Source organism: Caretta caretta, chromosome 6 (genome assembly GCF_965140235.1).
Source record: "Caretta caretta isolate rCarCar2 chromosome 6, rCarCar1.hap1, whole genome shotgun sequence".
NCBI lineage: Eukaryota > Metazoa > Chordata > Testudines > Cheloniidae > Caretta > Caretta caretta.
The window spans coordinates 69,564,417-69,587,510 of NC_134211.1; the positions used below are offsets into that span (position 1 = coordinate 69,564,417).

Genomic DNA, 23,094 nt, shown 5'->3' on the forward strand with positions numbered 1-23,094 from the left:
GCTAAATGATAAGAACTCCTGAGTTCCTGTTAACACCAAAGAAACAAATGCCTGAGCAGGTACAGAAGAAGATCTGGGTAGCAAATTTGATGCAAACATTGGAAAACATTTGGACAGAGAAATCAGCACAAACAAAAGGAAGAGCCAAAGAAACAATTAAAATAGCGATGAAAAATAGAAAACACAGTGATGCTTAAAATTGGTGAAACCTTTGTAAAATAAACCCTATATAAAGAAAACCCTTTCCAGTTAACAGTTAAGTATATGGCCAATCCCGTGGCAGTTTTAGTAACCACTCCAGACGGAGATGTGTAAAAACATTCTGATCAAATCCAATGATACTTGCCAAGGTACTAAATATAACAATTTTCAGAAATGAATGCACAGTATGTACTAACCAGGTCCAGTCAGAGGCCTTGTGTGTTTTTGTTTTTGTTTTGTTTGCTTATGTTTTTTCAGGTTAATCTATACATTTATGGAAGCAAGAAGTATGCTGTGAAATTTGCTATGGCTTGTTGATGATGTGATTACTAGACCTGTCTGTGCTACAGGATTCCATCTGAAGAAGAAGCCAGAAGATTGTTAAATTACCTACATTTCAGTACAATGAGCACCCTTCTTAGGGGCACAAATATAAAAACAGGCTGAGTCAAACTAAAGGTCCATCTAGGCCAGCACCGTGTCTTTTAACAATGACCAATGCCAGGTGTGTCAGAGAAAATGAACAGAACAGGCAATGATCAAGTAATCATTGCAGCCCATTCCTAGCTTCTGGCAAACAGAAGCCAGGGGCACCATCCCTGCCCCTCTTGGCTAATAGCCTCTATTAATTTATCTCTTCCTTTTATTTAATACCTGCTGCTTAGCGATCTTAATTGGTAACCCCTAGTTCTTGTGTTATAAAAAAGAAGTAAATAACACTTTCTTATTTACGTTCTCAACAACAGTCAGGATTTCATAGACCTCTACTGTATTCCCCCTTTAGTTTTCTCTTTTCCAAGTTGGAGAGTCCCCGTCTTGTTAATCTTTTCTTATATAAAGTTGTTCCAGACCCCTGATTATTTTTGTGTTGCTTTTTTTTCCTGTGCTTTTCTTTTCAGATATGGCTTTTGCACATTAGGTGAATGTTTTTAGGGATCTATATACACAATGATTCCAGAACCTCTTTTTTTTTGGGGGGGGGGTTGGCAGCTAATTTAGACCCCATTCTTTTCTATGTATAGGTGGAATTATGTTGTTCCAACGTACATTACTTTGCATTTGTCAACATTGAATTTATCAGCTTAGTCACCCAGTTTTGTAAGATCCCTTTGCAACTGTTTAAAGTCTGTTTTGGACTTGACTATCTTGATGTTTTGTATCATCCGCAAATTTTTGCCACTTCATTGTTTTCTTTTTTATAGATCATTTAACAGTATTGCCTTTTCCCAGTACAGACCTCCGAAAACACCACTGTTTACCTCTCTCCATTCTAAAAACTAACCAGTTATTCTTGCCTTTTGTCTCTTATCTTTTAACCAGTTATTGATTCATAAAGGACTTTCTTATCCTATAACAGATCACCTTCCCTAAAAACCTTCAATACGCGTTCTATATCCTTGTTAATCCTCTCAAAGAATTCTAGTAAACTAATCTTTACTATAATTTCTTAACTGTAAAGATGAATGCAAATTTCTTTCATTCTTCTATATTGACTTTATTCTTCTTGAGTGTTCCAAGGTGCTAAGGAGACCTTAATTACCCAGTGGCCTCACTGGATGTGTAGTAGGCTTCTTGCTTTAGATATACTATCAGTATAGGAAAATCTCAAAATCCGAAAGCAGCCTCCAAGCTTAATTCTTTGAGGAGGGGAAAGTTTTTAAAAAAGCTTTTGGAAAGTCTAAATTCCAGTATTGGGATAGATCAAAGTCCTCGCCAGAGTAAGCCTTATTGTAGGCAACAACTTGAAGCCGACCTCTGCAAAAAGTCCTGTATAAAAGTCATGTTAGAGTTGTTTCCCTGTTAATGTTTACTCTAGCAGCATTTATTTCACTAGGATCAAAGGGAGAAAAAAAGGCTACAAGAAAGCAAAGTAAAAGGGAATAAAAGAAATTTCTATCCAGACAACTGATTTTCCAGTACAAAAACTCTCCACAACTCAATAAAGGAATATCAAGTTGCTAAACCCGGTAAAGGGGATGATAAAAAGGAAGAATGTGGAAGATGGGAAAATCTGCTACTGTATGGTAACAGAATCTGTCATTCTCTTTGAGGCCATAAAAGATACTCAGGGAATGTGACAGGTTTCAGAGTAGCAGCCGTGTTAGACATTCCATGTACCAAATAAGGCATGTATTTCTGCGTGGGTACAAGGATTAACATCCAAGATATTAACACAAGGGTTCAGAAAAACATGCTTTAGTAGTTAAGAGGGAATATAATCCAAATAACAAAAGGTGTTTAGGGACCTCAAGTGTAACAAATGGTGCATATGTATTGAAGGCCAAAGTATCCCAAGCAATTAATACCAAAACTGGGGAATTGTGGGACCCACATACATCACATAAAGAAACCCCTCAGACACATGAACACCATCAGGAAAAAGCACCCCAAGAATATATCATTCAAGGGGCTTGATTTTAAAATAAAACTAAAATTCCAGGCATAAATATAGGATCAACTGTAAAATTGTATAACATCACTGAGAATATGGAAATGTGTCTAACTGGTGCACACAGAACACATGTTTACTGGGGTATGGCAATAAATCTGTATTTAAAGTGTCCAAACAAAAGTACCCTAACAGAAATATGCTTTAAGATGCCATACCTCATATGGGGACAATATGTAATATATGGGAGGATAAACATGGGTTAATGTAACCAAATCAACATAAGAACAACACAGTGTTCCTAAACATATAAAATGGTTAATTCCAGATTATAATCATAGTGTATATATACACAACGCATCTAAATTTAAGATTTCTGTAATCTTAGTCCCTAAGGAGTAGTTAATCAACAGTCTGTCACAGAGTCACCAGGCTAATGCTCTAAAACTGCTCTCTAAAAAGCCAGTCAAAAGCCTGGTAAGGCATGCCGCCCCTCACACAGTTGCCGGGGCAAAAAAGCTTAAGTGGCCTTGGCCTTTCTGTGTCTGACCTTGGGGCATTTGGCATTCCCACAGAGAGTTTGCCTGGGTGTGGCTCCCGGGGAAGCCAAAGGACCCTGAGCTTCAACTCCGTAGTCAGCTGTAACTCTCAGCCAACATTGTAAAATGGAGGGTTTATCAGGTACACAACGTGGAATGGACTTGTTGGCATGGGAATCGGTAACTTTTAGGCAAGTCCATTTTGGACTCCCCATCTCTCTCCCAACCACAAACTGCCCAGCTTCTAGCGACCCGACCTTCAACACACCCATTGCCCCTCCTCCTGGTCTTTGACTCAATTCCCAGACAAAGTGTCAACTGGTTGCATCCCCCCTCCTAGGTTTTAGGCTATGAGAAGAACCTTCTATAGCTTACGTTCAGGCAACTGGAGTAGCCTTATCTGCCCCCCAGTGTCTTAGCAAGTCACGCGCCCTTCTTCCTACCACCTAAGCATTAGTGCAACACACAGAAAAACTAAGGCACCATACAGTATTTATGTAAACAGTTGAAACTCACATAGACTCACAACAAAAAGTGTACCCGGTAATACATGGTAGCACCTAAAAAATAAAACAGGGTACTATAAAATAGTACCAAAACGAAACGGATTATAGTAAATACCCAAAGTGAAATGGAAATAAATAATAGGAGCCCAGTAAAAACAGGGCACCTTAATCACAGAAGGAAATTGGAATTTGGAATGGAAAGGAAGTAACCTCACCATGACTTTACAGTGGAACAATGGTTGGTGGGAATTATATAAAATAAACCAAGATATATGTTGGCATCAAAAGGAAAAGGGTACTGTAGTAATAAATAACCTGGTTTACGGACCAAGGGATGTCATGTACTCATGGAGATATAACTCATTTCCAGTATGAACAATATCAGTGGCACCCTCAGATGACTAAAACCTTTATGGCTTACCCTAAATTAACATTGCCAAATTTAAGGGAAATAGAGTGAAATAATACAGATTGGGATATGAAAATAGAAACTAATCAAAGCACACTGCACCAAACAGAATGGTCAACTTGACTAATAATATCTGTAAATTGTGTGCTTGCTCGAAAATATAAAATTGTTGAAAAAGCTGTAGAAAACAATAAGATCTCAAATGTGTACTTGGTTTAATGTTGCATGTCAAGTAACAGCATGGAATAGAGTTAAATGGGCAATGTTATTTTGAATTTCTGAAACTGCAGCATTATTCCTTGTATGTTTCTGTTTTGAGTATCAGATGTGTAAGCAATATAAAAAAAAAGTTGCAAAAAAATTATAAAATTAAGTTGTTGAATTTTGCTACTAAAAATGGTAAGATAATGCTTTAAGTTTTATAAAATCCAGAAAAGAAGACACATGATGTAATACTTAGCATACAAAGTGTGGGTATGACTGATGTGATATTACAATTATTTTTGGTAATTGAATATCGAATGGGGGACTGTTGGGATGGTGCCGAATTGGTGTGGCCATACTGAATGAATGGCTTGACATGAACTGAGAACATGGCTTGACATGACTGAATTGCGAAAGAGGATTCTGGGAGCAGAATCCTTCTCTTAGGATCAGGCCGATGCCAGAGGTGAAATTGACTGGCTTCATGCTGCATGTATGATCAATACTGATCTTTGGGTCAGCAAATATGTCCACTTGAAAGCAAACAACATGTGTAGAATATCCTGAGTGGAGCATGGGCTGACTGGGACATCTCGACCCTGTTGAAGGACATCACTCAGGGGGCTGAAGTGAATGATTGATAAGGGAGTGAATGTGGGGTAATGTTCAGTTGGCACCACTCTGCAGTCTCCTCCTAAAAATATTAATTAGGTAAAAATGAGTAACTACACGCCCACTGCGCGTGCTTTTAAGACATGTGACTCCTTTGAGGAAAAAGAGTATACAGATCAAGCCAATTAAATTACTATTGGGCTTCCTTAATTAATGCTTAAAGAAGCAATGCTGCTAAACAGAGTAGCCAAAACTCTGCTCCATGGGCTCATCCCTTGACCTGTGCCGCTTCCCGCAGCCCCCATTGGCCTGGAGTGGCAAACCGCGGCCAGTGGGAGCTGTGATTGGCCGAACCTGCGGACACGGCAGGTAAACAAACTGGTCCGGCAGGCCAGGGGCTTTCCCTGAACAAGCGGCGGACCAGCTTTGAGAACCACTGCTCTATAAAATTGGTAACCACCTTCTCTGTTTGCCAAGCAGGAGCTGTGTGAGGCTAGTGCAGGGCCTGTTTGTGTATGTTTGTGAAAGAGAGACTCTTTAAGGGGAATGTATAGCTCTTAATGTCTAACATAGGAATTATGTGCTTGATATAATCCTTTATTGCTTGTGTAATTCCTTCTCAATAAACTACTGTTCATTGAAAATACATGAAAATACATTGAAAAAATGTGGACCTTTTTCACTGGTATGACAGAAATATGCTCTGCTAGGAGGCAGTAAAGATCCATTTCAGGGGTAGTAGCACCCCCTGTTTTCAACAAAATTGAACCCTGATGTTAGGGTACGCTTTCATGAGCCAAGAGATGTGTGAGGTCCTCCAGGATAACAGTTGGCACAGATTCACTGTTCGTAACAGTATAATTTATGTGGAAGAAGCAGGGCCGGCTCTAGGATTTTTGCCGCCCCAAGCAAAAAAATGTTTGGCCGCCCCCACTTTTTTTCATGCTGCCCCCGGCTCTGCCCCAATTCCACCCCTTTCGAACCCCTTCCCCACATCCCCAGCCGCGCCTCTTCCCTCGGGAGTGCCGAATTTCCGCCCCCCCAACCCTCTATCCCAGCTCACCTCCACTCCACCTGCTCCCCTGAACACGCCGCCGCACAGCTTCTCCCCCCTCCCTCTCAGGCGAGGGAGGGGCAGCGCGTTCAGGGGAGCAGGCGGAGCGGAGGTGCGTGAGGGTGGGGAGGGGGAGTGCAGGAAGTAACGGGGGGGGCGGATAGAGGAACCTCTCCCCGCCCCACTCACCTCCACTCCACCACCACTGCCTCCCCCGAGCGCACCGCTGCTCGTCTTCTCCTCCCTCCCAGGCTTGCCACGCGAAACAGCTGTTTGGCGCGCAGCAAGCTGGGGCGGAAGGGGGAGAAGCGGAGCAGCGGCGGCGCGCTGAGGGGAGCAGGCGGAGGTGAAGCAGAGGCGAGCTGGGGCGGCGGGGGCACATTTCTAGGGGCAGCATGGCCGGTGCCGGAATGCCGCCCCTAGAAATGTGCCGCCCCAAGCACCTCCTTGTTTTGCTGGTGCCTAGAGCCGGCCCTGGGAAGAAGGTCCCTGCTTCAGGTACAAGCCAGATCGCCTCAGAACCCTGGCATCATGTGTCTTTCCTATACTGCCAACGTTAGTGATCATGAACCTGCCTCTGTGCTTGACCAAAGCCCTGAAGAACAATGGAATAGTACCCTTTGTGGTTCATGTACTCACTTGCCCCATCTGGCAGGCAAACCATGGGCACTTGAGTGCCATCAGTGGCCCCACCACAGTTTGGGAACCCGATCTTCTGAAAGCCAGCTCTTATTTCAGGCACATTTCTTAGGCCCACAGGGGTAAACCCCAGTGTTAATCACAAACCTCCGCTACCACACCCCCAACAGTTGACTTGCCAACACCAACATGGTTCACTGCAGACATGTAGCTGACTGGGGTAGCCAGCTTCCACAGGGCAATAGCAGCCCACTTCTGTACCGATAAAGCTTCTTTCAATGGACTGTTTTTGCACTGGAGTGTTGTTGCAAGTTCCTCCCATAGATCCATGTGGGTCATGCAGAAGTTCTGGAGCAACTGCTGACCATCCCAAGACTGCCGTACTATGTGATCCCACCACCCCATGCTAGTTCTCCTGCACCAGAAGCAAAGGTAAACCCAAAGGGGATTCCACATGGCAACAGCAGCATTCCTCAAGCTTGTGCAATCTGTTATGACTGAACTCTCTTCACCCCCCAAGTCTTGCTGCCTTCAGTGTGTCAAAAACTGCTCCTGAAATGCTATCCAGCGTCTCACCTAGCACCTACCCCACTGCATAAACATTTTACTCTCAAGAAGGAGCAGGAGCTCCTCATCCAATAGATCCATGGCTTTGACCCACTGTTGAATGGACAGAAATGAGGAGGGACCTCATCTGGAAGAGCCACTACTAAATGTGAAGGCAGGGAAAATCTCTCTTCTTCACAGGGGTCCAGGAATGACAGAAACATATTACCCATAACACACCACCACAAACTGGTTCCTAGAGTATCTGCATCTGATGCAAAGAACCTGCGATATGCTCCCTAAAATGGTAGTGCTCAGCTCGTGTCCCTAGAGTAGCAGTGTGGATGTGGATAAATAGGGTTCTATGCATGCCCTGCACAGCAAATGTGGACTCTAAGGTGGGTTTGCCTGGCTTGCTCCTGCATGCACATGGTCCAGGGCACGAGCATGCATACAGTGTAGACATACCTTTAGTCTCTCTCTGCCTCCATTCCCCCTCTGTTTAAAAAAAGGGGCAGGGATAATAGTATTTCTCTACTTTAGTGGAGTGTTGTGAAGACAAATGAATATGCTCAAATGCTATGTTAATGGGGGCCATATAAGTATCTAAGATGAATAGATAAAGAAGGGAACGGGTGAAAGAAACAACAAAGGAGAACACAACTCTTCCATATATGGGTGTCTCATTCAGAAAGGAAATCCCTATAATAGTATAAATTTCCTCATGCTTAAGCAATGAGTGGGTTGCCTGATGACCCTGTATTAACACTCAAGTCTTACTGTCTAACAGATGTCTTGCTCTAGGGACAGAGATGGTAACAGGCCAGCAAGGGGTTGACCCCTCCCTATGCCCTTTCCTGTCAAATAATAGATTCTGATCAGTATGCATAAACACCTGCAATAATTGGTAAAAGTCTGTCCTACGTCTGCCTGATGACAAGATCACATGCTTAGCCTCCAGGCAAGTAGGCCATATTGAATGATAATGATCTTACCTGTACTTTACCTTGGGGTAAAAGTGGCCAGTTGCCTCCCAATTCGCCAAGAATAAAGAGAAATGTCAGCGGGGGAATTCTCCCTGGAATTCAACCATGACATCAGATGGTTGCTACCTCTCTTGTTAGAAGTGCCAAGTGTCTGCTGTTTTTCCTTTGACCAGCAGTACTCAACACTCAGCCTCATGTTACAATCCAGAGCAGCAAGACTATGAAGCTCACCTACACACGTTATCTTCCCCCAACTACTGGACCAATGCACCTTCTCGCTGCCGTCATTGTAGAGTCCCTTCCTTCTCCTGCTCCAGGATCTCCAGCTGCTGACTGCAAGAGAGAACAGATGTCTCTTGTATCCTCGTGTAGCAGTCAGTCATGTTCTCAGTTCTTTTACTAATGAGAGAGACAGACAGATGCTGGGAAGTTGAAGATAAGCAGAGGCTGTGTCTGTCACCTGCTTGAAGGGACTTGGCTTTTATCATCATCACTATCTGCCTGTCTTTGTCCATGGAGAAGCTTCTTGTGGATTTTTGGAACAGTCTTCCCATCTCCTGAGGTACTTTCTGTTCCCAGTCTCTCTGGAGTAATTTGTGCCTTGTGACTGACAATGTAGGGCAGTGAGTCCAACCTTATCAGCCAGTAGCCCCACATATTATTTCAATGTGCTAAGGAACCACAGCTCACCTTCAAGCTGCCTTTCTCACCCCACCCTGCACCCTCTCTAGCTCCTTCTCTCTCCTAAGTACTTGTGAAATTGAACTGGGAGCCTAAAAGCAGCTCCTAACTTGGGTTCCTAACTCCAAACTGTGGGCTCAGAACAGCAGCTCAGAGGTTGCTTTGTACTTCATTCCCCTTGTAATCAAATGCAAATTTTCTTCTTAACACAGTCTCCCTTAAGGGTCACAATTAAGAGCCTTGAGGACTCCAAGGGGCCTTTGGTCCAGAGGTTGGACACTTCTGATCTAGGGCAAGTTGCTCAGATAATGGGATAAATAAAGTACTAAAATATCTGAATCCCTACTTAACAGAGGTCACATCAAAGAGCCCAGAAGCTGGGTCATGGGCCTGGAATGCCTCGACCCCTAAGAGGCCAGGAATCAAGACACACAACTACCTCACTGCTGCTTTCTCTGTTATTGAAGTTCTCACTAACAACGAAAAAAACAGGAGGTTTTGTTTCCATGACCTAGTGTGCTCTCTCTCGCTCTCGTTTCTTTATTTTTTTAATTGCATCATAAAACCCATTTGTAGTTAAACAGAACACTGTAGGTCTGTCAATACACAAACCAACCTTCCAGTTTATTATTAAATCTAAGCAAATAATTTGAGACTAAATCCTTGGCCTTTGGGAGACATCTGGAGGGAAGGAAAATTATGAATCTGTTACAGCTTTTTAAAAGTACAGTGACAAGCCTATGAGTTTCAGTCATTGCAACCTCACTCGGGGAGTTACACCGGCATAAAACTGATGAACGCAGTATGGCTGGAATTATATCTGTATGAAACTGGAGGAACACAGTGATGAATCAGCCCTGAAGGCCTCACTCCTGCAAACACTTATGTAGCAGCTTAATTTTACACGTGAGTAGTCCCATTGACATCACAGGATCCGTGGACAGCTGTGTGCAGACGGTGCCAGCCACACTCCTGCCCACCCCTGAAATGCCCTCTCTCTGTCCTAGCATACCTCTTGCGTCTTGCACTAGGAGCACTTGCAGTAGGGGGAGAAAAAGGAGCTCCTTGTGGTCTTCCTCTGCGGTACAATTATGGTAGTGTGGTCACCCTGGGAGAAGGGAATCTTAATTCTGTATTTCCTGGTTTGCTATATTTGAGGGTTGTTGTTTTGTTTTGTTTTTTAACTTTTACATCATTGTGATGTAGAAGGCAGGGAGTGAGTGTGGGGCAGCAGCAACTTTACCTCACACCTTATCAAAGCTCTTTTGTGGGGGAACAAGTGTCTAAGTAATGTTCTTGTAACATCTGATATAAAGGGTGTTAAACCTAAGTACTGATTCAAATCTACTTTATGAATGTGTCATGAGGAACAAACTGTTCCCTCATACCCCAAAGTAGTCCCCTTACATTAAAGATGGGGTGATAAGAAAAAGCTATTGCTATTTCTGAACATAAGAGGATTTCAGTCTTTAGGGCTATCTAATTATTTTGCAAAAAGAAAAGGAGTACTTGTGGCACCTTAGAGACTAACCAATTTATCTCATGCTCAAATAAATTGGTTAGTCTCTAAGGTGCCACAAGTACTCCTTTTCTTTTTGCGAATACAGACTAACACGGCTGTTCCTCTGAAACCTCTAATTATTTTGGTTACTTACATGTCGCTATGATGGGATGTCTACCCTGCACAGGTGAACAAGGTTTAACAGAAGTCTGACAGCTCAGTGACCCCACCTGGCTGCACCTGGAGAGTATTTCAGGCTTGATTTGTTATTAGGCCCACCTGAGGGGGAACTGGATCTTCTTCATAAAAGAAAGAAGTGAGAGCATCTGGGGAGTCCAGTAGATAGATCTAAGATAGAGAAACCCAGGAGCTAGGGAGAGCCCTCTCTGTGGGGGGAAGGCTAGCTGAAGAAGGCCATAGGGATAGAATTAATCCCTGGGGTGGGCCCTGGAAAGGAGGCAAGGCATAGAGGGGCAGTGTCCTAGTAAGAAAGGAGCTGGGAGGACCTAGGGAAAAGCCTAACAGGGAATCAGAGGAGGCTGTGTTAAGTACAGGTTGCAAGGAAGCAGCCCCAGGGACTCAGAGGTAGGAAGTGGCTCACAAAAACAGCAGTGTATCTCAAGGAGCAGACCTAGCTGCTTAATATGGGGTGCCCAAGATGGAGCCCGGAGCACAGGGTGGGACAAGGTTCTAGTACCAGCCTGAGGAAGGGGCATACTAGCTTTACATAAGGACTATGAGCTGAGTATGGGGCTGAAGACTGAGCCTCAAGGATGGGTTGAGAACTAGCTGAAGAAGGCTCTTTTGTTTGGGGATTATTTGTTGGTCTTTTTATTACACTGGACGGCATAGGACTAAAACGTTGCCTGGCTGGAGGATTAAATCGGAACTAGAAGAGGTGCACCGCCACAGCGACTATCAGCGGGTGCTAGAGAAGACACCACTGCTATGCCCCACCTAGTCATGAGGGGGCACACCTGCAGTGAGTCTACTCTTCCACAGGCCCCCATTACCAGATTATCTCAGCCCCTCACAATCTTTAATATATTAATCACTATAGCACCCCTGGGTAGTTGAGCCCTGCTGTTATCCCATTTTACAGGTGGGGGACCTGAGACAGAGAGGCTAAGCAACTTGCCTGAAGTCACAGGAAGCCTGTAGCAAACAAGGAATTGATCCAGGGTTTCCAAAGTCCCAGGTGAGTGCTCTTGCCATTGGATCATCCTTTCTCTCCGTAACTGCTGTTAATCCAGTGAGGGAGAGATTTGTATAGAGATGAGAGAACTGGTTGTAATTACATAACAATCCTGTTCTCTAAATTCTCCTATGGGGGGGGGGGGAGAATCTTGTGAGAAGTATGCAGGTGCTGTGAATCTTTTGAGGTTCCCTTATCCCTACCTTTGCATCAGTTGGAGTAACAATAGCAGCTGTGTTAAGACCAGATCTACCTGGGATTTGTGCAAGCTTCCCATTGACATCAGTGGAAGATTGTGTGGATTGAGGGGGTTATGGAGTTTTGCATTTATAACCCACTCCATCGATCATGATTTAAAGATGGAACTGAAGGCTCTCCACTGAAGTTTGACACAGCTGGTTTAGAGGAAGTCTAAACTGATGTAAACTCTGCTTTCCTCCACCCCCTTCAACATGTATGGTGTTCAGCTTAGACTCCCTTAACGTTAGTTTAGACTCACACCCACTTAATCATAGAATCATAGAATATCAGGGTTGGAAGAGACCCCAGAAGGTCATCTAGTCCAACCCCCTGCTCAAAGCAGGACCAATTCCCAGTTAAATCATCCCAGCCAGGGCTTTGTCAAGCCTGACCTTAAAAACATCTAAGGAAGGAGATTCTACCACCTCCCTAGGTAACGCATTCCAGTGTTTCACCACCCTCTTAGTGAAAAAGTTTTTCCTAATATCCAATCTAAACCTCCCCCACTGCAACTTGAGACCATTACTCCTCGTTCTGTCATCTGCTACCATTGAGAACAGTCTAGAGCCATCCTCTTTGGAACCCCCTTTCAGGTAGTTGAAAGTACTTACCACTGTGTAACTCGTATCTGCCTTTTACACATAGACATCCATATCATTGGAGGCTTTTAAGAACAGGTTAGACAAACACCTGTCGGGGATGGTTTTGGTTTACTTGGTCCTGCCTCAGTGCAAGGGGCTGGACTAGAGGATCTCTTGAGGTCCCTTCCAGCTCTACATTTCTATGATTTCATCCCTCTGAATTAGGTCCCTCTGAATATAAGTGTATCTAAGGGAGTGTAAATTGATGTAACTCACGCATGAGGAGCCAGAGGGAAACAAGAAGTTAATAAGTAAAGCACCTACACAGAGGGTATCAGAAGGTGGAAGCTAAAGCAACATACACCCTACTGTAACCTGTACCTCCTGCTCTATCTAACCCAAGTTAGATGTAAATGGGTGTAAGTGGATCTAGGGAAGTCTAGCTGAGTGTAAGGAAATCTAAATTAGTGTAAGGAGATCTGATTCCCCTAGCATACCAGTGTCAGCCAGAGGAGACTCATGCCTAGGGGAATCTATTTTACACACACCTTACATATCACCTGAATTTGGTCCACAAACTGTGTGCGCGTTGGGGTGAGGGGAATGGAGCAGTTCCATCAAGGCAACTGCAGGATGAGACCGATTAGGAGAGGGGAAACGCCTAAAAAGACACTGAATCCAGCTCTTCCAACGGCATGCTAGTGTTTACAAAATGTATTCAGGGGTGCGTTAATAACTGATGTGAGCTCTGCTTCTTGGATTCGCTGCCCCCCGCAGTAGCTGAACGTACTGGGGTGAGGGGAACAGTGAGGGTTTTAGGACCCATGAGAACCTTCTTGAGCAGGGGGTGGGAATCCTTCTATAAGCCAGCAAGAGCCCCAGCCTTAACAGCAGAGCTTCTGTGGAGCCGGAGAGAGCGGTCAGCGCGGGGAGAAGCCCCCGGGACCCAGCAGAGCCATGGCTTGTCTCCCGCACCTGGCCAGCCCTCTCCAGCTGCTGCGGCTCTCCACGCTGGGTGAGTGGAGTAACTTCTTTTTCACCCCCTGGCCGCACAGACCGAGGCCCTCTCACCCCCCGCCCCCCGACACCAAGTCTCTTATTTCCTGTCCCCGTTTTCTGTTAACTTTTAGCCGGGGGGAGGAGACAAAAAGGAAAAAGAAGCCGACGGTGCCAAACCTCTCTCCCAGTAGATCGCTCCTGATGGCTAGCTACTGAAATGCCGGGGGGGGGGGGGAGTTTGAGAAGGGCTGCGGCTGAGGGAGGTGAAATGAAGAGCGCCCCTTCCACTGGCCCCGGAAGGAGAGGTGTCTCCAGGGCGCAGGGAGAGGCTGGGCTGGGGGGGCCAGGGCACAGCTCGGGGCGATGCGGTGTAGACGGGAGCGGTTCGGGGTGCGAAGCTGGGTCCCCACGCGCCGCGGTGCTCAGGCTGAGTTTCGCAGGGAGTCCCTGTTCCGGTGCCGAGCGGCCGCAGGAGGGACCCGAGCAGGGTAGGAGGGGAGCTGCCAGGAGAGCAGGGTGGGGAGCTGCCTCTTCGCAGGTTCATTGCTAACACTGCCGCGCCGCGCCACGAGAGCCTGGAAGGAAAAGGCTCCTCCGGGCGCCTGCCAAGGCGCCCCGCATTCACGCGGTGCCGGGGACACTGCCAGGAATGCAACTGGGGACGGCGCCTGGTGGCTGGGGCTGCTGTCAAGCGAAGTAGTGCTGCTTACCCTCAGTCTAGTACCTGATCTGCCTTCCCCTGGGGGGGCTATTGTCTAGCTCCTGCAGGGGCTGGCGTAGGTCTTTGCTAGCTCTGGCTAAGTGCTAAAAGGATGTTGCATTTTTATTTGCGTGGGGCCATTCCAGGCCAGCAGCTTGGGAGCAGGTTTCAGCATTTATGGAGACTTCTGCTTACAAAGCCTGGGCCGGGCCATCCATATCTGTTGTTTCTGGCTGTGTTGTTCCCATTGGGAAGACACTAGAAGTTGGCACACCCCTTGTAAGCAGAGCTGCTGTCTGTTTCCCTCTTCTTCGGAGAGCCCCCGGTTCTTTGGTTGCCCAGGGTCTGATTCAGAGCCATTGACTCTTGTTTCAGTCTCCGCTTTTGGTGGAGTGGTTTTCAAACTGTTCTCTGTGATGAGATTATACTTAGGTTTTCTTATAGTGGCTGTTGGCGGGCACATCATTTGAAGGGTGGCTGTCCTCGAAAGAGGCGGATAAGGAAGATGTGTTTTAGAGGGCACAAGTAAGGAGATAAAGGAAAACAAATATATAGTTTGCAAGCTCTGACCTGCCATATGCCAAAAATATTCTCAATTGTCCAAGAAGTGACAGGGGCACAGAGAGGTTTAACCCCCTTAGCTGCTTTGATGGGCTTCAAAAGGGCGTAATCTGCCTTGGAGAAGGAAGATCCTGAGACTCAGCATTCATTTCTTTTAGGGCCTGCTCCTGAGGGAGTCAAGGGGAGTTTTGCTGATGACTTCCATAGAAGCAGGATCGGGCTGTTCATGGCCATTTGTTTCCTGCTGGATTTAACTGCCCTAAGCCCTGGCAGTGACGATAGCTCCAGCCCCACACTGATCTCCTGCTTTCTGCCTGGTGAAATGCACATTCCTTGTGGGCCGTGCCCTGAATGGGCTATACCAGTGTCCCTCTCTTCTGCTGGGTCAAACTTTCAAAGTGCTGGTGCTTATTGAGGGAAGAGGGGGGGACCAAAAACCTACAAAAAAGCCCAGAAAATCATATGGAGGAAAGAAGCCCAAACCAGGGTGTTGCTGGGGAGATGCGTTAGCCAGACCGTGGGGGGAAGAGACCTATGCTGCCTCTTCAGCGGCCAAAGTGGAGGCTATAGCCCCAAAACACTGCTGGGGAGGGCAAGGGGAAACCAGACAGAGAATGATTGCCTAGAAAAGAGCCTAGTTTTGCATCATCCATGTTGTTCTGAATCCTCCCTTTTAGCAGGTTTCCCCTTGGAATTCCATGAAGGCCAATCCCCTAAGGAAGACTGGGTGCTGATGCGCTCTCTTGATAGAAAGCTTAAATGCCCTGTCAACAGAATTATAGACAAACATATGCCCTAGCGGAGCCTCCCATTTCTAACACACTGTTTGTTCATGACTATACCATGCACCACACAGTGATTTTAGTGCTGGAGAAGCGAGTGGTGGCTTACTGGTTATGGCCACCACTCTACAGCTAAGGTTGTGAGAACTCTTCTGTTCAAACATCTGTTTTCAGCCCTTTCTATTGTCTGCTGTGCGATTGTTATGGGATGGGATTTTTCAAGCTTCATCTTAGGCGAGAGAAGTTTTCTTGGGGGAAGAGTTTCAGAGTAACCTGTCTAGTCACTTTTGACTTGTGCAACATGAGAGCAGTATTGGAATTAAGGATGTGCTGTTACTAGGTATCTCCTATCAACTTTAATTTCTTAGTAACCTTCTGCTGGTAGCAGCCAGGGAGCTTTTCGTGCTGTCTCTGGGTTTGTCTAAACAAGAAAGTTTCACTGGTTTAACTTAATGTGGGAATTAAAACAAGTTTCCTTAAATCAGTGCAAACCTCTTATTTCAGTTTGAGTGGCTTATTTCAGTTTTGCTTAAGTCGCTTGAGAACAAGTTTTAGCACCTGAGATTAAACCAGTGTAACTTTCTCACAGAGATAAGTCCTTTCTCTGACGTCTGAGGCATCCAGGCATTTAGGTGTCTCTTTCCTTCCCTTCGTCTATGTGGAGGTGAACATACTATGAGTGGAGTGAGATGAGGTAACCCCTTCTCCTTCCTATTGTGGGATAGCCTTCCTTTTATTAGCCCCTCAGTCTCTTTTGTGCTACCTGTCACAAAGACAGGTTTGTGGTTTCATTAGACCACTCTACTAGTCCCAGGCCAGGACAGCACCAAGTGATCCTTGAAAACTGTTGGAGGAGGATTCAAGCTCCCTTACTAAATAGCAGCCTGTCTCTGGATATGATGTCCACCTTGGGGTGCATGGTACCAGGCACTGCTACCAGCACTGAAGGTTAAGCAGTTGAGGGAGAGTGCCAGTTGGGGATGCCTTGAAATGAAAGGAACAGATTTTTAGGCATGAAAATTGGGGAAGTAGAGGGAATCTTTAAAGTACAATGGAACAGGTCAGGCTAACTGGAGAGGAATTCTGTTTTCAGGGGAAACTCGGGAAGGCATGAAAACTGGGGATTTTCAGCCTCTTATGCAGGGAGGACACATCATGCAAACAAAGGCTGGAAGGAGGGTGGAACAAAGCAAGGGCTCACATGCACTGTTATTTTAAAGTCTGTCTTCTGACCTGGAAGACATGGTCCTTTGACAACCATGGGAGGTAAAGTCCAACCATTTGTCCATGCTCCTCTGTTCATTACATTGCTACAACACTGTGCTTGCGGCCCACTTAGAAATGGGGAGATTCAGTCAGAGCAATGGATGTACTAGTTCAGTGACATCTCCCTAACTGCATACTGTATGTATGTAAGTGTGTGTGTTTGCAAGCTGTTTGTATATGTGCCTAGTTATGCATGGTGTACTTGTATATGTATGTGCATCTACATGCTGTGTGTGTGACTACCTGTTTAGATGTGCTCTATCCTGTACTATGTAGGTGCATTTGTGTACAAATGCTTGTCTTCAGATTGTAGGGGTGTGTAGCAATGATGATAGTGGTTGTTTCCTTTCCTGGAAGGAAAACTCCTGCTTGTAATTCCATGCTGGATCATGGCAACATTCCTTCTGGCCCCAGAAAAATAGTAATAGAAACAAAGATAACTTGAACTCTCCTTAAACTTTCAGTGAAAGACAGAAAAAAGTGAGTGAGGGAGAGGAGACAGATAAGCTTCCTAGAAACAGAAATAAACAGAGGGGAAATTAGAGGCTAAATTTTGATCTGATGTAGCTCCATTGACTTGAGTGGAGTTACACTGACTTATACCAACTGAGAATCTGGCCCTAGATATTTAAAGACCCTTGATCCAAAACTAAAACCTTCTTAGCACAGCTGTGATTCCTGACCCAAGAGCCCGAATCGCAGCAGGAAAACAATCACACTGATTACTGAACTAGACCAGGTTTCAGAAGGGCAGCCCTGTTGGTCTGTATTGGCAAAAACAACGAGGAGTCCTTGTGGCACCTTAGACTAACAAATGTTTTTGGACATAAGCTTTCATGGGCTATGATGCACTTCATCAGATGCATGGAGTGAAAAATACAGTAGGTAGGTATAAATATACAGCACATGAAAAGCTGGGAGTTGTCTTACCAAGTGGGGGGGGGGTCAATGCTAACGAGGCCAATTAATCAGGGTGGATGTGGCCCATTCACAACAGTTGACAAGAAGGGGTGAATATCAACACTGGGAAAACTACTTTTTATAGTGACCCAGCAGCTCCCAGTCTTTATTCAGTCCTAATTTGATGGTGTCAAGTTTGCAAATTAATTCCAGTTCTGTGGTTTCTCGTTGAAGTCTGTTTTTGAAGGGTTTTTTGTTGAAGAATGGCTACTTAAGTCTGTTATTGAGTGTCCAAGGAGATTGAAGTGCTCTTCTTCTGGTTTTTGAATGTTACAGTTCTTGATGTCAGATTTGTGTCCATTTATTCTTTTGCATAGAGACTGTTTAGTTTGGCCAATGTACATGGCAGAGGGGCATTGCTGGCACATGACATATATCACATTGGTAGATGTGCAGGTGAACGAGCCCCTGATGGTGTTGCTGATGTGGTTAGGGCCTATGATGGTGTCCCTTGAATAGATATGCGGACAGAGTTGGCAACAGGGTTTGTTGCAGGGATAGGTTCCTGGGCTAGTGTTTCTGTTGTGTGGTGTGTACTTGCTGGTGAGTATTTGCTTCAGGTTTGGGGGGTGTCTGTAAGCGAGGACTGGCCTGTCTCCCAAAGTCTGAGAGAGTGAGGGATCGTCTTCCAGGATAGGTTGTAGATCCTTGATGATGCGCTGGAGAGGTTTTAGTTGGGGGCTGTAGGTGATGGCTAGTGGTGTTCTGTTATTTTCTTTGTTGGGCCTGTCCTGTAGTAGGTGACTTCTGGGTACCCTTCTGGCTCTGTCAATCTGTTTCTTCACTCCAGCAGGTGCATACTGTAGTTGTAAGAATGCTTGATAGAGCTCTTGTAGGTGTTTGCCTCTGTCTGAGGGGTTGGAGCAAATGCGGTTGTATCTTAGGGCTTGGCTGTAGACAATGGATTGTGTGATGTGGTCTGGATGAAAGCTGGAGGCATGTCGGTAAGTATAATGGTCAGTATGTTTCCGGTATAGGATGGTGTTTATGTGACCATCGCTTATTTGCACTGTAGTGTCCAGGAAGTGGATCTCTTGTGTGGACTGGTCCAGGCTGAGGTTAATGGTGGGGTGGAAGTTGTTGAACTAGACCAGGCTCACAGCCCTTCCCTGCATCTGAGCACAGTTCATCCTCTGGAAATTCCTCTCTTACTTGCTCCCCTTCCTGTCTCCTCTCCCACATTACAGCACTGGGTTCACTTTTGGTGTGACAGAACCTGTTGGTGCAGAGAAACAAAAGATGGAAAGGAATCCTTGTGTACAAAGCATCAGATAGGTAATAGGTACGACAGCAGGCTGTGTGGAACAGCAGAAAACTTAGATCTCTTATGAGAGATGTGTGACAGCAGATATGACACTTGGCTGTTTGGGCTGGAGGGGAATTCAAAGCCAGATAGCCAGACTGTGACCAGCACCTTTGAGGGTCCATACTGGATGAGGGTGCAAGGAGCTTTCTCTGCCCCATGCACAGGGGTCCGTCACAGTCCAAGCCTAGGATTAGTGCCTACATATGCCTTTGAAAAAGAGACAATGGAGGTGGGACCAGAGCCTTGCACAGTATAATGGAATTGGCTGACTGCAGGGTGGAGTGTACTTCCTAGTGGGTGCCATGCCCTGGGTTAGTGAGACTCCATGATGCTCCCTATTCAGGGCTGTAATTTGTCATCATCAGATCCATAATGAGTAATGGGTAACAGAGAGGGAAATAACATTGGCTTAGTGTAGAATTAAGGGAGATGGAGGTGGCTGTTCAATAAGCGAGAAGGGAACTCTCTGATAGACACTGGAATAAGAGAAGAGCTCTGATTTGTGTCTATTGAATTTCCAGGCCAAATAAAACTCCATTAAGGAGTTGGTAGTGATTCTCTATTTGAATCTTGAAGGTAGTTGGTTGAAAAACATGAAACTCTTCACAACCATTTTTTGTCAATATATTTCCCCCACTTTTCATTAAAAAATGTGGATGTAAAGTTTCCAACCAGCTTTACTTAAGGGAAAGAAACCTCAATGTCCTAGATTGTAACAAATAATAATAAATGCATCTATTAGAAAAGGACATTCAGAGTTAAGGTTAATAATTTTTTAAAAGTAGGGGAAACATGGAAATACAGAACTGAAGTAACTCAAACACCCTGGGACTCTTATGTTCCCACATCCTGACTCAGCTTCCATGTAGAGGTAGATCCATATCTGTCATAAGCACCACAGATTTACAGCTAGTCAGTGTCTGAAATCCCTTGGCATTTCCCCCCAGGAATTATGCCTATTTATAGGTATTCATCTACATAGTTGTAGCATAGTATGTGTATCAGAATATAGAGAACAAGTCTGAGGGTATATGCGGCTTAAGATATCCACAGATCCACTGTTTTATATTAAGAATTTGAAATGGTAAAATTCTTGCCGCCTGGCAGAAGGGAATGAGATTGGTAAATTGGGATGGGGCTGGATGGGTTTTCAGTGTGTGTTAATATGTAAAAAGTGAGATGTTTGCATTCCTCTCATTAAGGAGAACAGCCTCTGATAGTATAGTTTGCATACACACACATGATGGGCGATGCATTGACTAGTATACTGAGTAAGGTACAGAGTACCAGGGGTTAGACTAACACAGCTTATGCTGTCTATGTTGAAAATGAATATTGTGTGGGCATAACTGTCCCATGATTTAGTTGAGGATGTTTGAGTACCTTGACTTTGCAATTCCATCCTTTCCTGGGTTTGTTTTCGTTGTAGTTATTTTAACTTTGTTTTTCCAAGATTTCCATTCTTTGTGGTTTTCCTTAATTTTTCACATACATTTTTTAGGTCTCCCCCCTACCCCCCAAGTGGTTAATGCAGATTTGTTACTGTAATATAAGTTTAACAAATTTCTTTCTTGGAAATTCCTTAGGCTTTTTTTAAAGGTACTTTAAGATTTGTCCTCTGACTTTGGATGTGCGTTATTGGTTTAGGGAATCCATGTCTCTGCATTTGTAACCTTTTTAAAGCACGAAATTCACCACATGAACACTTTAATGCTTTAGAAACCTTTCAGAATTGCTTCACATGTTTCATAAGCTCTGCAAAACTGTGGGTTTGTAATCACCATAGGAGCTTGAGCAGCATTTAAAATTTCAGATCAGGAACTGGCATAAAGATTGGCATTTCAGCTATAGATTTTAAGAAGTTATATTGGATCCTAAAGTCTACAAACCATGATGCAATATTCACACCCGGCAACAAATGTTTGGAATTGTTGACCAAGGATTGTGGTGGAGTCTCCATCACTGAGAACTTGTAAATCAAGATTGGATGTTTTTCTAAAAGATCTGTTCTGGGAATTATTTTGGAGAAGTTCCATGGCCTGTGTTATACAGGAGGTCAGACTAGATGATCACAATGGGCTCGCCTGGCTTTGGAATCTAGGAATCCACCTCTACCTTCTCTCATTCAATGCATCCCACTCCACTCCCAGGACCGGGAATAGAATACAGGAATCCTCACTCTCAGCCCCTGCTTTCACTCACTCATGAGACCCAACTCCACTTCCAGGAACAAAGTCATGAATAGTTTTGTTCAGCCAAAATATGCATTCTTCAGAAAAAAAAGAAATGAAAACATTCCCCAGCTCTAATTATAAGTGAACAAAAAGTGTTATGAGAATTTTCCCAAAAAAGTCGTTCTAATTTTTCTGTGTCTGATATTTCAGAAAGGGTTTGTCCAATTCACCTCAAAATAGAAAGGGGGGAGGGGGAAAGTTCTGGCTACAGACATTTCAGACTCTCTGGAGTAATGGGTACAGAGGGAAGATTTGAATGTCTCTCCCTACCAGCCTCAAAATTAGCCTCTTGGTATAATTTTTGCATTTATTATTTTTGCAGACTGGTGCCTTGGCTGTCCAGGTAGTCTTAAAATCCTCAGTGTAATGAAAATTCAGCTCTTAGCACCGAATCAAGAGCTGTAATTCATTCACTTCCTCCTACCAGTACACACACACTCACCCTTTCCTTTCCATGCTGTTCTTGATGCTTCAAGGCTCTTAGAAAATACTTTCTGTTCAGTTACTTGTTTTTGTCTTTCATATGCTGTTCATTTTCTTTGTCTGAGAAATCGGGGGCAGTTTTTCCACTGCAATCCCAAAATAGTCCTGTCTTTTCCAGGTCAATGTGGAAAACAAAATCTGTTTAATTTTTTATAAAACTGCCAACTTCTTTTGGATCTCATTTCTGCACTGGTATTGGGAGCTGAAAAGATGTGGAGGGAATTTATAGGAAATCATTTATTTCTTGTTTCATATTTTCCCTCCAAAATCTCTAAGACTCAGAAAACTCAACATATACAGTTAACAACAATATTTTGAAAAATCAGCTCATTATTACTTGAGTACAGATGTGAGTAATGTTTAGGGTGACCAGATAGCAAGTGTGAAAAATCGGGACTGGGGGGGGGGGGGGGTAATAGGCCCCTATATAAGAAAAAGCCTTGAATATCAGGACTGTCCCTGTAAAATCGGGACATCTGGTCACCCTGATAACATTCATGTTAATATCAGAAATGGTTACATCCACCTTACTGTTTCATAGCTACTGACATGAATACCATTTGTGACTGTATCAACATTAGCCAACTATCAATTTTAGTAACATTTATGACTATATTAGTCCTTCCTGTTTGTTACTAAGCCTCAGTAGAAGTATCATGTATTCCTGTTTCAGTGTATATGCAGTAGGAGTTACATCCCTTACAGCATTACTAGTAGATACTGATAATTACTGAAGGAACACCACCATGTTGACTGTTACAAGGATTGAGCAGAAGTAATAGCCAAGAAAATGAGGCTTCCAATGTTTGTCATTTATTTGCAGACAGTGTGGTAGGATATCTTCTCTCTCCTACCCCCCCCCCCCCGTAAACGTAGACGTTAAAATGTAGAATTGCTGACTTTTCCATTGGACTTTTTAGGGATCATGAGGGTAAGATTAGTGGTGAGTGAATATGAAGAGGTTTAAAGTTCAGGCTACGTTCAGTTAAACTCTCAAACATTCAGATGCTTAGAACTACTTGAACCTTTTTGACTCTGCGAAACTGACTGGAAATCTGAAAATGGGCTTCCTCATCAGATCTCCAGGACTTCCCTGGGTGATTGCAGCCAGAAATGACCCAAGAAGCATCTTTTTAGTGGAATTCTTCTGATTTTGGTCCCAGCCAGAGTTTGGACATTTTAAAAGAGTATGAAAATGAAAGGGTTATTCAAACGCTTCAAAAATCTTAGCAGTGGTTCAGATCACATTTGCTTTGGGACATGTCAGATGACATGGGAAGGGTGTGACTCTTATTTTTCATGAACAGGTTCACCAAACTCTAGGATAGGAGGAAAAAAGAAGTGCCCAGTTGGCTATTCCAATTCCATTCCACTGTGGGGAAACAAATGCCAGATATGAAACTTGCTGACAAGCACACTAACCTCCCAACTTCAATTTGTAACATCACAAAGACAATTTAAAAAGCCAGCAGTAGATATTTTTCTTACTATTGGGACCTGAACTGGTTTCCATGGAAGTT

General features: G+C 44.3%; 1 protein-coding gene across 1 annotated transcript in view; it reads left to right on the plus strand.

The window, feature by feature from the left end:
* Positions 1 to 13,191: 13,191 nt before the first annotated feature.
* LTK (leukocyte receptor tyrosine kinase) overlaps positions 13,192 to 23,094 on the plus strand; it is a 167,924-nt gene continuing 158,021 nt past the window's right edge. The window contains exon 1 of the mRNA XM_048853213.2: positions 13,192 to 13,298. Within this exon, the coding sequence (XP_048709170.1) occupies positions 13,241 to 13,298 (58 nt within the window). The 5' untranslated portion in view covers positions 13,192 to 13,240. The remainder of the gene's footprint in view (positions 13,299 to 23,094) is intronic.